The sequence below is a fragment of the Kryptolebias marmoratus genome, linkage group LG1, assembly GCF_001649575.2.
Source record: "Kryptolebias marmoratus isolate JLee-2015 linkage group LG1, ASM164957v2, whole genome shotgun sequence".
NCBI classification, from domain to species: domain Eukaryota; kingdom Metazoa; phylum Chordata; class Actinopteri; order Cyprinodontiformes; family Rivulidae; genus Kryptolebias; species Kryptolebias marmoratus.
Window position 1 is genome coordinate 7,092,946 of NC_051430.1, and position 16,510 is coordinate 7,109,455.

At 39.0% G+C, this 16,510-nt stretch overlaps 1 protein-coding gene across 1 annotated transcript in view; it reads left to right on the forward strand.

Moving 5' to 3' along the window:
* tacr1a (tachykinin receptor 1a) overlaps positions 1 to 16,510 on the forward strand; it is an 85,064-nt gene that overhangs the window by 39,665 nt on the left and 28,889 nt on the right. The window contains exon 2 of the mRNA XM_037979062.1: positions 2,594 to 2,788. Coding sequence (XP_037834990.1) covers positions 2,594 to 2,788 — 195 coding nt within the window. The remainder of the gene's footprint in view (positions 1 to 2,593; positions 2,789 to 16,510) is intronic.

The window sequence follows — 16,510 nt, forward strand, 5'->3', positions numbered from 1 at the left end:
CGCTGCTCCTCCACGTCGAGAGGAGCCAGTTGAGGTGGCTCGGGCATCTGGTGAGGATGCCTCCTGGACGCCTCCCTGATGAGGTGTTTCAGGCACATCCAACCGGGAGGAGGCCCAGAGGAAGAGCCAGGACACGCTGGAGGGACTATGTTTCTCGGCTGGCCTGGGAACACCTTGGGATTCCCCCGGAGCAGCTGGCCCAAGTGGCTGGGGAGAGGGAAGTCTGGGTCTCCCTGCTTAGTTTGCTGCCCCCGCGACCCGACCCCGGATAAGCGGAAGAAGATGGATGGATGGATTATTAGAAGGCTTGTTAATCTAATTGACCTTAGCAAACAAAAAGCTAAAATTGCAGACATTAAGCTAAAATTTTGTGTGGTCATATCTGAGAGTCATACCCAACAGGGTATGCTTCAGGTGATATATATTCCTTCAAGAAATTCTACTTTCATTTGGTTAAATGGTCTGTGAAAGATGTTGTCTGTTCTCTTTGAAATGGCTTGTGAATAATAAACATCACACACGACAGCTGTGTGGGATGATTTGTTTGTTCAGCAATTCTTGAGAGACAAAACAAAATGAAGAAACATGTCTTCATAGTTTTCTTTTTATGAACATCTTAGCAAAGTTCTATAAAGCACAACTACAACAATGTTATTAAAACACACATTAAACAAACACGTTAAATTTGTTTTATATATTTTTTTAAGTGTTGCCAGGCCATAGTTATGGTGTGTTCCATTTGCTCAGAAGTTTGGAAGGTTTATGTTCCAGGTTGGGACGATAAAATGGAACCATGGAAAAGGATATTCCTGACCAGCCTCAACTTCAAAACCAAATATGGCTGACTCATACACGGAAAGCTGGTAGCTGCATTAATAGTTTTATATTCAATTTTAGTGTTTTGTATCTCAATTATCCAGACACACACACATTAGTGTCCAAAAATGATAAATAAACATGTTGCCACAGTGATAGAAAGCATAAAATGCAGAGAAATTCATTGTTACCTACTTGTGTTGCTAATGCTAGTTAGCTTGGTCACCTAGCCCAGCAGTTAGAAAATTAAACTGTTTTACTGACTTGTAAGTGGAACACAGTTAACTCGGGTTTCATGTCACTCCCAGATCCAAGTTTTGACTTTTGGGGTAAATTAAATGCAGCGTTACATGTGTCACCAGTTACAATTTGTATGCTATGCTAAGCTAACTAGCAGTCTGTTGCTTTATCATTTGTGGCTGTCCAGTTAACCCAACTTGATTCAAGTGGCTGTGTAACTATTTGAAAAACATATTTTACAAAATAACACACTAGTCTGTGTGAACTCTATGTAGATTTTTGTTTTGATTAAATTCGATAAACTAATGTACTAAAGAGTAATGACCTTTCCTTTTGTGGCATACCAGTAGAAGTGTTAATGATTAAAGCTGTCCACTGCAAGTGTGTGTTTGATCCTGACCTCTACACTTTGTTTATATGTCTCACCTGCTGCACAGAAAATAATAATAATATTAATAATAATGTTTTAAGTAGAGCCAAAGTAAAAAAAATGAAACGTCAAAGCTGTGATCTTACAACTTCAGCTGACTGCAGGGAGCTTTTGATTTCCAAGACCTCCTTGTGTGTTTGATATAATGAAACTTAGAATGTCCATTTACCAGATTCATTTGGATAATTAGTGGGATTAAACTTTTAATTGGACCTCTTTGGCTCACGGTGGTGATTGACTGGAAAACCTTACTTAAGAAGAAGTCAAGAAATTCTAACACCGATGTTGGTGCTCTGTTCATGCATCTACATATAGCAGACAGGGCATTTTTTTAGAAAACAGCAAAAGATAATAATGATATCTGATGTAAAAAAAAACATCCACAGTTTTCCTCACCATTTAGTATTGTATTGTTAGCTGAAAAAGAAGTGTTCTCCAAAAAAAAAGAGTTTCATGCAGACTTTTCAAAGAGGATCACAGTTAATGAAGTATGAGGTCAGTCATAAGTTTTTCAAGCTCACAGTGACTTTCTGATTAGAAATATGATTGTGAGAGTGTGAAATGAATACTTAAACGCTCTGGGGAGTCATTTGACTAGAATTCTTACAATCTGTTTTCAGGCATGATTTTTTTTTCTTACATCTGATGTTGGTTTCTCTCCAGAGAGCATTTGGTTTTATCATTCAGAGTGAGAGTGACATTTAATTTTAACAAAGCAGATTGTGTTTTTGACTTCTGCTTGAAAGAAAGAAAGAAAACTCTGATGTTTCTATGTGAGTCAGTGAGCCTGAATATTAAAATCCTGCAAGTTGTGTTTGGGCGTGTTTTCTTTAAGGGGCCATCCACACAGGTACAGTGTTTTGTGAATACACAAAAGATTATGATTGTTTCAGCTTTGCATCCACACTAAAACATTTTAGGAGTCCCAAAACAGTATTTTATGAAAACAAGTCTTGAATGGCCACTTTTCCTTTTTTCCATGTATGCTCCCACGTTACTGTAGATTGTTTAAATTATTCACAGCAATGCAGTGCACAACATGTTCTGGGCTCAAAAAGCTGTGTGTGTTTTCTTCACTATCATTGTATGTTTTGTTTGTCTCCACAGGTACATGGCCATTATCCACCCCCTGCAGCAGCGCATGTCATCCACAGAGACCAAAGTGGTGGTGGGTGTGATCTGGGTTCTGGCTCTGCTTCTTGCCTTTCCTCAGTACTACTACTCTAACACGGATCAGCTCCCCGGCAGGGTTGTGTGCTACATTGACTGGCCCGAATATACCATGTGTGACTTCAAAAAGATGTGAGTGTCCCTGTAAAGCAGCTAGTCAAACAGCCAACAAGCGTTAATTACATTTCAATTGACAGCCGATTCAGGACGAGGCTGTCGGTATTCCAGGGAAACTAATGTAAAGCGTGTTGTGCTTTGTGGTGATAAACTGAGGCATCTCGCAGCTGTTTTGTGTTCTTCCTACAGTGCCAAAGAAAAATGCACCATGTTGGAATAAAGAAAATATGTTCAGAAATTCAAATTGGATTTGTACTTGTACAACTTCTAAGAAGCCTCTTAACATTTTATGGACAGTTAAGCAAGTGCTTTGCAGTGCCAAAGTACACAGAAATCCAAGAAAATATACATTTCTGGGGAAAAAAACAGTCAGAAGCTGGAAAATTGTAGTTTTTGGATCATATAATTTAAATAATAATATTCCAATCAGTTTCGTGCTATCATTTCTTTAAAAATATTTGCTTTTCAAATCGGGACTGAGAATTATGACTCTAACCTTGCTGAGCTTTTCATGCTTATTTTAGCTCATTAATATATGTTCACAGCAATCTCTCTCCATGTTAGCAAGCTGAAGGAGAAATATTATTATGGCAGCTTTTAAGGCAAATAAAACTCTGTAAAGCCTTTTTCAGCTGAATAGTACACCACAGCAGATTAATACTTTCTGGTTTTATTGGTCCTATTGATTCCAACTTTCTCTAAAAGCAAGTTATCTTCATTTTAAACAATTTTTAAAAATAAAAGAGACAAAATAGTTATCCTTTAAAAGAGCCTAAGTCAGACCTGATTTGTTTTTTTTATACTTTTTGCTTTGAATTACAACAGATTTCCATAGAACCGCCAGAGGGCTGCTCAGAATGCAAATGTTTAAACAATAATTGGTGTTCAGTGCACTCCTGAGGCATGTGTTGTGTTTTTCTAATTCAGAGTTATGCACGGTCAAAGTCTGATTTCCTCTGTATATTCAGTTTCATTTTCTGCTTTTGATTACAGACGGTACAACAGTGCCGTTTTTGTTGGATACTGTGTATTTTTCTCACTTAGTCCTTTTTTTGGGAGGCAAAATCCAGCTACTGTATACAGCTAAATCGTTCAAGTCTTCCAGCTCACACCAAACCTGGTAAGCTTTTTGCAGAAACACCGTCAATCATGGTTATACAGAGACAGATCCATCTGCAGTGCTGACAAAAAACAAAACAAAACTGTTGTGGTACTCAAGGTTCAATATATTGTGACAATTGGAGGGTTGACTTTTGTTTCACAGGCATGTGTTTTCATTGGCTAAAGTTTTTTAACCCTTCCAAATATAGCTTGTTTTTAGGTAATGTCAGCCAGCTATAAAGAGATAACAGTAAATGACATCAGTTCACATATCATAAAACAGAATAATCTTTGCAGTGAGACACAACAAATGTCATATTCTAGAGCAAAATCTGCCCTCAGAAAAGACCCTCAACATAAAAATTGAGCAGTCTCACACAATGTCAGCCAGATTGATCTTAAATGTGACATGATTCATCTAAGTGTACGGGGTAATACCTACGTGAAAGTTAAAGACAGCAGTCGGGAGATTTCCATCAAGATTTTCCAAAAAAGGTCAATACTCCACAGAGCAAGGCTTTACACTGACTGGAAAATGACTCAGAGACAGGATAAACTTCTCAGGAAGGTCAACATTTTGTTGACAAAGAACAAAACAAAAAATGTTTGTTTGTTTTTTTCATTTGGTTGCCCAGTTGCTTTTATGAACAAACCACCCATGGCTAAAGTGAAAGTTAAGACAAATTATACTGTACACAGTCTAATCTAAAAGCTCTAAAAGTAAAACGAAAGGGGGCATTATTAATTAAAGAAAATATATACACTTTATTGTTGTCTGCTTGTATTGTGCTGCTGGAATATTGGTGTTGGTAAGAACTCAGGAAATTTATTTCAAAGTAAAAACTGACCCCAGTGGGAGGTTCAAGTACAGCAGGGTTAATAATAAAGCTGTGATTATTTACCGCGAGAAGTGAAAATCTTCTCTTGCTGACGTAGTTAGATAATGAAAGTAATGTCATTATGTTTGGACATGGGCTCTGAGAGCCCTTTCTGTGCAGAAGGTACAAGCAGAACTTTTCTTGCAGGGTTGTGCATCAGCTATTGTGTGATAGGTCAGAATTTTGGTTGTGGGCGTGTTTATGTGAAAAACCAAGTGAACTGCAATGCTGTTATTTCAACTTCAACTGCACTGATGAAAACCAGTTGGCTGACACTGTTAGAGATAGTCAAAAGGCAAAGAACTCAAGGAAGGAGATATCACAAATATTGTGCATGGAGGAGATAGCACAGAAAGACAGGCGGCTCTCTGTGGCTGTTCTGGTCAGGAGAGAGTACACCTCAGCCAGGCAGCCGAGGCGTACATAGGGACATGTTCTCAAGATTTGCTTGTTATTCTGCACCGTCTTTCAAAAACGGTGGCAGTGTCTTTGTGAAAATTTGCAAATTACAAGTGTATTGTCTCAGTCTGTATAATAAAAATGTCGGGTCACAGTAAGAGAAGCAAAAATCTGTCCAGTCAGAGAAGAATGGAGACCCTAGGCGGATGGGCTTCCCAGGAGTTCAGTGCTGCAATTTCTTGTTGAGTTTAAAATGTCCATGCAAAAAAGCACGTCTTGCAACTACATGAGCAAGAGCAGATTTCTTCACTTCTGTCTGTGAGGATCTGGGTTTGGCCTTGTGGGCAGAGCCTTGTGGGCAGAGCCACTAATCATTCTTCCACAGGTGTTCCAGTTTCCCAATGATTAGACCAGCCAGTACTTAAGCAGCAGGCGGGCATCAGATCTTCGCTGGAGCATCGAACCTTCTGGGTTAGATTCTCCGCCTCAGCGTCTAACCTAATTTATGCTCCTTGTGTTAATCACGATCTCTGTTTGTGCCTACGACTCAGGTTTCTTGCCACGCCACGACTACGGACCTAAGGAACTACTTACCTGGAAAGAAATCAAATGCATAAATGTTTAAACTCTCACCAAGCTGTTGTTTTTTTCTGCTCTTAATATGGGATTTAACCCTACCATCTACCTTGTAATTCAAGCCATCCGTAGCACTTCATTATATAGTTTGAAAAATAAAAATTAAAAAAAATTAAGTTTATTCGGATGAGTCACATTGCACAGGTTTAGGCTTAACCTTAGAGATATTCTATCTACAGAGACTAAATCTAAACATAGCAGATGTTCACAGAGTCCTTTCAAACATGTTGGTAGAAAAAGATGAAGTAAAATTGTTTGTGGTTGTAATTTAGCTTTCATACTAAAAACAAACAAAAATTATTAAATTCAAGAGTTTTGGTAAAAGACATTCCCATCATTCTCCTGAGTCATTTTTTATGCACAATAATTTGGACTATTCCATTCCATACTGCAAGACTGCAAGACTCACTCAGAGCAATCCATGTAAGAGATTTGGTTCCCTGAAGTTGAGTGCATTCCTTAAGAGTATTTTAACTGTGACGGTTAACAGAGCAGGACACTGCTGATAATCTTTTATGCTGTTTAAGAAAATGAGCAGGTGACCTTTTGATTTTAAGCCATTTCTTCAGCCTCTGAGGTAAAGCTGCTTAGTTTGTTATTTCTACAACAATTCTAAAGCCAGTGCCATAATCCATTAAGTTTAATGAAAATAAATTTGATCTACACCACTCAACCAATCAGTGTTTGCATATTTTACTTTTAAACAGGCATTGTATGAATAATTTTAAATGAATGTGAAATTTAGAACCCACTGTAATGAAAAATTGTTTTTAATTACTGCAAGTGACAGGTGTGAAAAGGTTACACAAGCACGAAAAACATTTGACCTTGTTCAGTCTGCCAAGTCAGGGCTGACAAGTCACCTCTCCTCCAAATATCATGTTTCCCCATGCTGTAAAAATAGAACCAAAGCACTTTTATATCATTGCAGGTCCTTCAAAGTAACAAGAATCACTTTCAAAACAAATTTATGGATTCCTTCAAAACAGGAAACAGCAGACAATTTCTTGCAACAACATTTCACTGATATCATTTCTCCTCACCACATGAACTACATGCAATACAATCCACTTCCACTCTTTGGTATTTCTTCTATTTTGTTGCCATAAAACAAGGAATTTTATTGAATTTTTATTTTCATTATGACTATTAGTTATACAAAAATACTTCATAGTAATAAAGTTAAATAGGGGAAAATAGTTTTAAATGTTTTTCATTTTGGCTGCTTCCTTCTTCAGGGGTTGTCACAGCAAGCGAACTTCGCACAAAAGATTTGGCAGTTGTTTTTACTCCGGTTGACCTTCCTGACAAAACCCGAGCTTGATCCTGCAGCCTCAGGATAACAAGACCACAGCACTGAGCACCAAGCTACAATGGCCCCTTGGGAAGATAGCTTTAAAGAATTCTAAAATAAGTAAAACTAAAAAATGATGCATCTCAATTCTTTATGACCAAACTACTCCAGCTCTTTCAGGTTGAATAAATGATGCTTCTGTGTCATATTTTAACATTTCTGCACCCATGATTCAAGTTTTTCTGAAATGAACAGATCCACAGAGAACATAGGTAGGAAAATAAACAATTTTGTTTTGAAGGAAAACAAAAATCAGATATGACTGTACCTGCAGGAAGGAACAGGAGCAGGAAGTAGAGATGTTTCAGGTGAGTAGATAGTTGTAGGTTAATATGTAAAGTTTTAATTTGTCCTTATTTGATTTTTTCATTTGCAGGTGTTCAGTGGATTCCAGTGTCCAAGAAAGGTGAGTAGTGTAAAAGTTAAAGGAAACAAGACAGCAGACTGAGCAGACATCTTACTTTCTTCTGAGGTATGTAAATGGAGGATGGTTTTCCAAACAGATGTGTCTTATGAGAGGTCCAAGAAACACAGGTAAGTTATAAGCATTAGTATTTTCACAAGACACATAGAAATAACATTGGAGGTTAAAGTGAAAACGATTGCTGTGTAACATTTAACGATTCAACAGAGAGTAATGGTTCAGTTGAACCTTAAATACAAACTGGAGTCATCGGGAGTCATTGATGACAGAGGTTTCATATGAGAAATGTCAAAAGTGGGATGGATCCTTATAGATGATGGGTTAATGATGGATTTTATCTCAAAGGGCCCAATAGATCTGGGTGCCAATTTCCTGTGGGTACACTTGAGGGGTAATTCGTGAGATGACAGCCACACTTTTTGGCTCTGAGACTATTGAAGAGCCTGGAACCTCTTTCTGACTGCTATTTAATGGTTCTGTTTTGCAGTCTGTATGAGCACAGCCTTGGTTTGGTGCCAGATTCGTGGACAGCATTATAACTGATGTTGTATGGAGGGAACAGTGATTTTAGTCTTTTGGATGTGGAACAATGGAGGTTGGTCACTCAATGATACTTCAAACAGTGAAAGTCTGATAGCAGAGGAGGCCAGGGTGCTGTGAGCATGTTCCATCCATGATAGTTGTGAGTTCTAAAATGTGGGGATGTTGGTGATGACACGACATCCCTAGCTCCTGGTTGAGACTCTCAGGTTGGCCGTTTGTATAGACAAATAAATGATAGACAAATGGTGGCTCAAAGAGCATTACAATTATTTTTCCAAACCAGGGAAGTAAACTGGGGGCATTGTCTGAGACACTGTCCGTAGTAATCTGATGCAGCTGGAAAACATGTTGCATCAAAAGTTGAGTATTTTCCAATGCTGAAGGAAGCTTGGGTAAGGGTAAGTAATGGACTGCTTTCGAGAATCTATTTGTGGTGATCAGGACAACCGTGGTTCCATCTGAAGGAGACAACTCAGTGAAAAAATCTAGTAAGATGTGAGACCATGAGCGACTAGCAACGGGCAGGGGGTGAAAGAGAACAGAAGGTGGAAATTACCACTTTTGCTTTGGGCACACACCAAGCAGGCAGACACATATTCTTTTACATCATAGTTAATGGAAGGCCACCAAAAAGACCTTTGTAGAAAGTTGAGATTATGGTTTATTCTGGAGTGACACATGAGTCTTGAGGTATGGACCCATTGCAGAACTTGTGAGCATACAGAGGATGGCACAAAAAGTTGGTTGGGAACCTGTTGGCAGGGTCTGGTTCTAAGTCTTGAGCCTGTTTTACAAGACTGTCTACCAGGTGTTTCAAATGTACAAGATGATGGGAAGATGTTCTTGGGGGTTTTTGGCTCATCAGAATGGTAGAACAGTCAAAAAAGGGTGTCTGGTTTGACATTTTGGGATCCAGCATGATAGGTGATAGAAAACTGGAAACAGGCAAAAAATAGTGACAATCTGGCATGTCTTAAATTTAAACAGTTGGCTAATTGTAGGTAAGCAACTAAGGTTTGTCTAGATTGTTTAGTGACTCTAGTTGAGATTTAATCTGAGTTTTCTTCAAAAGTGGCTTTCTCTTTGCCACTCTCCCATAAAGCTTAGACTGGTGAAGAACCTGGGCAACAGATTTTGTTTGCACAGTCTCTTCCATCTCACCTGTTGAAGCTTGGATCTCCTTCAAAGTGGTCACAGGTGTCTTGTGGTCTCTTACTGTTCACTTGGTAGATTTACACATGTCCCATATTCCTTCCATTTATTGATGGGTTCAACAGAACTCAAGGGGATGTTTAGGGCTTTGAAAATTCTTTTGTATCCATCCCTTGACTTGTACTTCTCTGAGTTGAATGAAGACAGTCACTTTAAAGGGGGTGAATATGTATGCAATTACTTATTTTGCATTACACATTTTTATGTATTTGGTATTACTCTGTAATTGTCAAAGCTTGATTTCATTTTGACAATAAAATTTTTTTAGTTTTTTTTTTTGAGAAATGTTTTGAATAAGGCCAACTTTTATTGACCATGATTGATTTATGACAGCAGTGAAACCATAAAACATCCAAGGGTGAATGCTTTTTATGGGCAGCATAGCCAAAAACAAACAGGTTGAGAAAATTCCTCAGAACATTATTTACTGGGGCTCGAAAGATGGTCTGCCATCTTTGAGTGCAAATGGCATTATCAAGTACTCAAAATGACCCAAAAGAGTCTTGAAAGTCATCTTCCATTCACCCCCTTCCCGAATTCGTACAAGGTCGTACATATTCATGGGATGCAACTTGAAAAAAATCTGAGCAGAATTTAGTTCAAAAACTGTAATGTATAATAACATAGAATATTTATTTTTTATGGTGAATGGAACAAAGCTTGATAGTTTGTAGATATGCTTTGGACAATGATAAAAGTTTCCCTCTTAATGCACCAATCAAAAAGGCGATCTTAGATCAGTTTAGTCAAAAAACTTTGTGGGAAGGGATATGAGATATTGTAATAGGAAAACCAGCACCAGCACAGTGGTATGACTCACCTGCTGGCTTTCTTTGGGGAAGACAGAGAAGTAACAGGTACCTGAACAAAGGACATCAAAATGGTAAGTATTTGCTCCAAACCTAAAAGTATGTTACCCAGTTGATCCAAGCATTGACTGGTTGTTGTCCCTTGAGTTCTTTAAGGATGGTTTCATGGTGTCTGATAGTGATTTCACGAGAACTTAGAGCGGAATGACAATTTTCAGCATCAGATGTCATATTTTAACAACATTTTTGTACCCAGAGTTCAAGTTTTTCTGAAAAGATCGACAGAAAACACAGGTAAGAAAATAAACTCTGTAAGGATAGCGTTCTCAGTATGACGAGAGGCGGTAAGTTTGAACCAGGTATGGTGTTTTGTCCTTCATGGCCTAAAAGTTTGAGATTGGACATCTGATCACAGCAGTTTCTTCCACATGTTTAGGGAAGAAACTACAAACGTCCTGCTTGATTTTTATAAAGCAATGTCATTTTCCTGCCAAAATTTCATGATGCATTTGTGATACCTTTTTATAACCTAACCCTGATCTGTACGTCTCCACAACTTTGTCTCCGACCTCTTTGGTCTTTATGCTGTCTTTTGCTTGATGGTAGCCATTACTATTTAGAGGTGTTGATTTTGGAGGCTTTTACAACAGGTGTGTATAATTTTATTGCTTTAGATCATTAAACACTTAGATTGCTCACAGGTGGATCTTATTTAACTAATTATGTGGCTTCTGAAGGTAACAGTGGGAGCTTCAAAGAAAAGAAGGTTAAATACATATGCATGTATCACTTTTTGAATTTAGTTTTTTATAGCATTTTTTTCCATTTAAATTAATGAATCTGAAGTATTTTTGTAAAATTATTACTTATATTACTTATATTCAAATCCTCATAGCGTAACTGTGTGACACATATAAAAGCAGAAGGACAGGTGCATTTTCTCTATGCGCACAAAACAGAAAGACACACACTCAGTGACGCACATATGCAGGCACTCAGACACAGCAATATGACTCTGATCACAGCTCCGCTGACGGCACGCTCTTCACTCTTCAGCTACTGTGTTTACACTGCTCTGGTGCCAGACTGCTTTGCCATCCTCTGTTTCTGCTTCTGTGAGACTTCTCTATGGAGATGAAGTTTGTTACGAGTGCACAGATTTATTGTTCGGTGACCAGATGATTTCTGCACTTATTACTTGTTTAAGAAAACTATAATCAGTGATACAATGAAGGTGAGTGAAAATACAATAATCATTCAGCTCAACTGCTGAATATGAAAATGACATCCAATATAAGCTGACCCCAAGTCAGGTTCCACCTGTTGTTTTAGCAGACACGTCAAAGGGCCTGTCGGCTGCTGTTGCAGTCAGGGGGAATTCATGAGCAAAGTCTCAGAGGAGGGTATTAATAGATGTCAAAGTTTGTAAATTTATGTTAAACGGGTGGAAACGGAGACGAACCGGGCAGATTTTATAGGCTGGGTGGAACTTGGCAGACAGTCAGTGTGTGTGTCAGTAAGATGTCCTTTTAGGTAAGTGATCTCGGAGAAAACTTGGGCTAATGGTGGCATGCTGAGGAGAAGTGGGCGGGAAAGGAAGATTTTTTCAATAATGCGGTAGGTGGCGAGATGATGTTTGGAGTCCGGATTAGTGTTAGTGAGTGTGAGTAGTTTACTGATCTGATATGAAATGTCCAAAAGCTCGGTGTGTGAAATCTCTAATGTGCTGACGTCACCGAAATCGGAGTCCTGAACAGTAGATGAAGCTGATGAAGAATGCGAAGCAGGAACTGGAGGATGTTGAAAGGTGGAGACAGAGACGGCCGATCCACTGGAGAGACAGAGGTGGCGTCGAGCCGCTGACCCACCAGAGAAACTGTTGGAGTAGGTGAGGATGTGGGAGCTGCCGAAGCCAGTGCCCTCCCTCGGCGACGATGCCCACGGGATCGGGTGGAAACCGCCGCAAATGACCTGGGCCCATCCAAGAAAGCAAGCGGGTGCTCCTCCCGCAGCTCGGCCAGGATCTGAGCTTTTTCTCCTGGAGAGAGGGTAACACCAGGGGAGGAGTCTGCTGGGTTCATTTGTGGCTGGATCATTCTGTCAGGCAGGGTGGAAACGGAGACGAACCCAGACTCATCTTGGTGAGAAGACAAATTTATTAAAATTAAGTTAACAAAAAACAAAAGGCTGTTGTGGCAGCAAAAAACCTAAAAGTAACAAAGTTGTAGCATGGCAAAATCTGGAGCAAAACAAGACTACAGGGAACCAAGAGCAATGATCCAGCGGAGTGTGGAAGAGAAGACTGGGTTTTTATACAGGAGGTGATTGGAAAGTGGGCACAGGTGAAGCAATTATCAAGACTTGAGGCAGGTGTAGATGGGCATGGCAGGAAGGCAAAAGAGTGACTGGGGAGAAGTGAATGGTGACAGCAAGCAAGAACAGGAAAAACTAAACTGAACAATAACTCAAACAGAAACAAGATAATAACAAAAAGAATAAACCGAAACCCAAAAACCCAAATCCCCACAACTTTAATATTTCTCACAGCCTCATTCTGACATTCAAGATGTCAGTGAAAGGAAGGTGCACTGAAACGTTCAAAATTTGCTACATGTGGGATGGTAATTTTATTGATATGGTACATTTTACAGTTTATAAAAGACTGATAGGCCAAAGCCTAACATAGAAAAACAGGAAAAAATTAAACTAATATTTTAGAATGGAAAGCATATCTCACACTTACTTTTTTCAAACTGTTATACAAAGATCTTTTGCTAGCACTCATAGTATGTGTAGGGAATGACTCACAGATACTAACACACCTAAATTTAAACAAGTATCTGTAAATATAACAGAGGTATAACCACATTTGTGTTTGTTAGGGTTGATTAGCTGTGGCAAACATCTTGAATTGATTTAGTTTGAAAGTTGATCAGTTATAGAGGTGTATCCAAATATCCAGTTCAAATTTATTTACGGTTCTTTCTCATTTTTGTATTACTACATAATGTTGGATTCCTCTGGAAGCCTGATCTGAGGCTAAAATCACAGCCTGTTAATGGGACTGCAGCAGTTCAAACATGTGGCAAATTAAAAGCGATACATATACAGTATCTTAATGGGTCCAACCTAGTCAAAGTGCATTAGAAAAAAAATCCGAAAAACATCAGGGCTATAATGCACTTTTGACTATGACATTCAGTTACCATCAGGTTTTTAAAAAGCTGGGCATTAGTGAGAAGAGTTTCAGATGTAACAAATGGTACAACAGCTTTAAGTGCAGAGTTGTTAGATATTTATAAAGCATTCTTAATGAATTTCGATGAATAGACTAAAGCAAAAAAAGAACTTTGAAACAATGTCTGAAGGGTTCGGGTCTTTCCATACTAACATGTGAGATAGTAGTTGGCTGCATTCAAGCCTCCCTTAAAGCCTAATTCAAGGTTCCACATTCCACTTCATATACATTTTTAGGTCAAGCCAGTGTTGTGCATAGATGTGTTCAAATGAGCATAAATCCTTGAGTGTCAATATTTTATGTGAACTTTAAACATAGTAACATTGTTTTTTTTAATTAAGGAACTTGAACTAAGAGCAACTCACTGTATTTACTGAGTATCCAGTTGTAAGAAAACTGGAATATATTTGGTTCTGACTATTCTGTTGACTGACTTAAGAGTAAAGGTAAAACCTAACTCACAACCCGCTCCAAAAGCCAGTCTACTGGGACAATTTTGACTAAACCGTGGTCACATGGAGCGCCAGTCAGCCTACCCTTCTCCTACCCGTTGTTCGAAGCCCTCATTCAGTTGTGTACATTGGCTAAGGTGCAAATTCCTTTAAACGTTTATGCTCGTTAAAAAAGACGTAGTAGGTTGCTTGTACATTTTATCCGGTGAATAACACAGTCAGTCATGGCTTGTCTACCAGGGAAGCAGCACCCATCTCTTTTTCCAAGTTAACGCTGTTTTAAAACAAATGCTTGCAGTAACCATTTGCAACAAGCTACAAGAGCTAGCAGGTGAAATATATACAGCTTACTGCATGCTAAATAAGTAGGATAATAACCAGCTAATTAACTAACATCAGCTTGTCAGGCCCATAATGTCACTTTACTGAAGAGTAGAACAGCAAAAAAAAAAAAGTAGTAATATAGGTACAATTACTTTAGATTTATAAACTAAAAATAAAACAGCCTGTTGACTCTGGTGTTTTAGCTGATACTATAATAAACTAAAAATTTCAAAGTAAATCTCAGCACTTGTGACTAAACTTAAATTTCAGTCTTGATCTTCAATATAATCATAAATAAAAATGTTTTAAAGCAGACCCGAAACATACCCAAGGAGTTCAATCCACCATCAAGAAATGAAAGGAGTATGAGATGTGTAAATCTACCAAGAGCCGGCTGTCCTCACAAACTGATGACTGGGCAAGAAGGAGAATAGTGAGAGAGACCACCAAGACCCCTGTGAACACTAGGGGGCTGTGGCTCAGTGGTTAGAGGAGTCATCTACCAACGAGACAGCTGGAGGTTCGATTCCACATGTTGAATATGAAGCATCAAAGTGGACATAAGCTCTATGTACAGGCCAGAGACCCAATGACTGACACGTGCAAATATACGACCTGCATGTGAGAACATCTCACATGGGTGGTTGTTAGCACACTCGTTTAATACTTAGTGGTACACAAAGAAGGTGTTGAGAGAATTTCAAGGATTGCTGCTTTTAGTATAATAACACCAAGAAGAAACAATCTTGTCTTTACCAACTTAAACAAAACAAACAATGAAAAGAAGGGATCCATAAAACTGTTTTCACATACATTATATCGAAAATCAAAATAGGTTTTTGATTTATTTGGGGAGGGGGGGTTCTAAAAAAAAAAAAGTCTTTTACCGTCTTGCACAGGTCATTCGGTCTTGCGCGCGGGTCACACATTCGCGCGGGAGTGATTCACTATCGCGCACCGGTCATTCGGTGTCACGCGCAGCTCATTCGGTCTCGAGCAAGTCTGTATGTAGAGCTTTTGTCCACTTTGGCGCTTCATAGCTGAAATGTCCCTGAGCAAGACACTGAACTCCTCACTGCTTCATGTTTTTCTTCTTCTCACTTAATAGCAGATTGCAATTAACTGCCAGGTGCATACCACCACCTACTGTACATGAGTGTGTAACTTCATGTCCAACTATGGAACAATAGTTAAACACATAAGATACAACTAATGAACTCAAAATGACAGTCACCTGGGGACAGGTAAGAGTGGGCGGGGCAGGAGAGAACTGAAAAACACAGGGAAAGACACTGACACTAAGAAATGCATGAACACAGGGATTAAAAACAGACCGGAGAGAAAAATCCAATAAGAGGTTACAAAAACACAAACATAAATACAGAACCTGATAATATTTTTTCTCTTGAGTTGAATTAGGATGGTCATGTTAAAGGGGGTGAATATTTATGCTATTGTTTATTTTGCATTACAGATTTTTATTCATTTGTAGGAAATTGTTTTAATTTTATCATTAAAGAAGGTTTATGAAAACAAAAATTTGTGTCAGAAAGGCCAATTTATATTGACCATGATGGATTTCTAATAACAGAAAAAGTGTAAAACATCCACAATAATACTTTATAGGCACTGTAAACCTCTTAAGTGTAGAGCTTAAATGTTTTGGATCTTTCTGTGTTGACATGAACAGTAGCAAGTCACTAAATTACACAAGTAACAGTTTTCTGACAAGGCAGAGCGTGGACGGAGTCAGAACGAGAGGACACAGAAAGGTTTAACCTTTTATTTGAAAACACCAGATTATTAGGCTTGCTAATGTTAAGAGCGGCACTCACGGTTTGGAATCGAGCTTGGTCTGGAGCAGGCACGACAACCAGGAACTGCGAGGTGGAAACAGCAGTGGTCGCCAGTGAGGGGATTTGGCAGTCGGGTAAGTCCAGAGACAGGCAAGGGGTCAGAACCAGGAAGTCCGTAAACAGCAAACAAAAAGAGGGGTAATCCACAAGGCAAGGTTCAGAGAGAGAAGGCGAGGTTTGTTACCAGTTGTCCGAGTCCGTGAAGTAGTGATGGGTCTGACGACACTGAAACCTCGGCGCATGTGCCGAGGAAAACAAGGCGAAGCCCCGTGTCGGTGCGCGTATCTCTTTAATGAAAACCACGTGACCAATACAGTTCCTGTGTTGTTTGGTTGTGAACGCGCCAAATTGTATTTATAAACAGAAAATGTATCGACACGTTTGTGGGTTTTGTTGGATGGAGATAGTTTGTGTTGTTTGCTTTGCGTTGGTTTTTGGCTTGTCATCGAAAACTATGGATCAACCAAGGAAGAGGAAGTTTTCTCCCGTGTGGGATCCTTTTGATCTTATC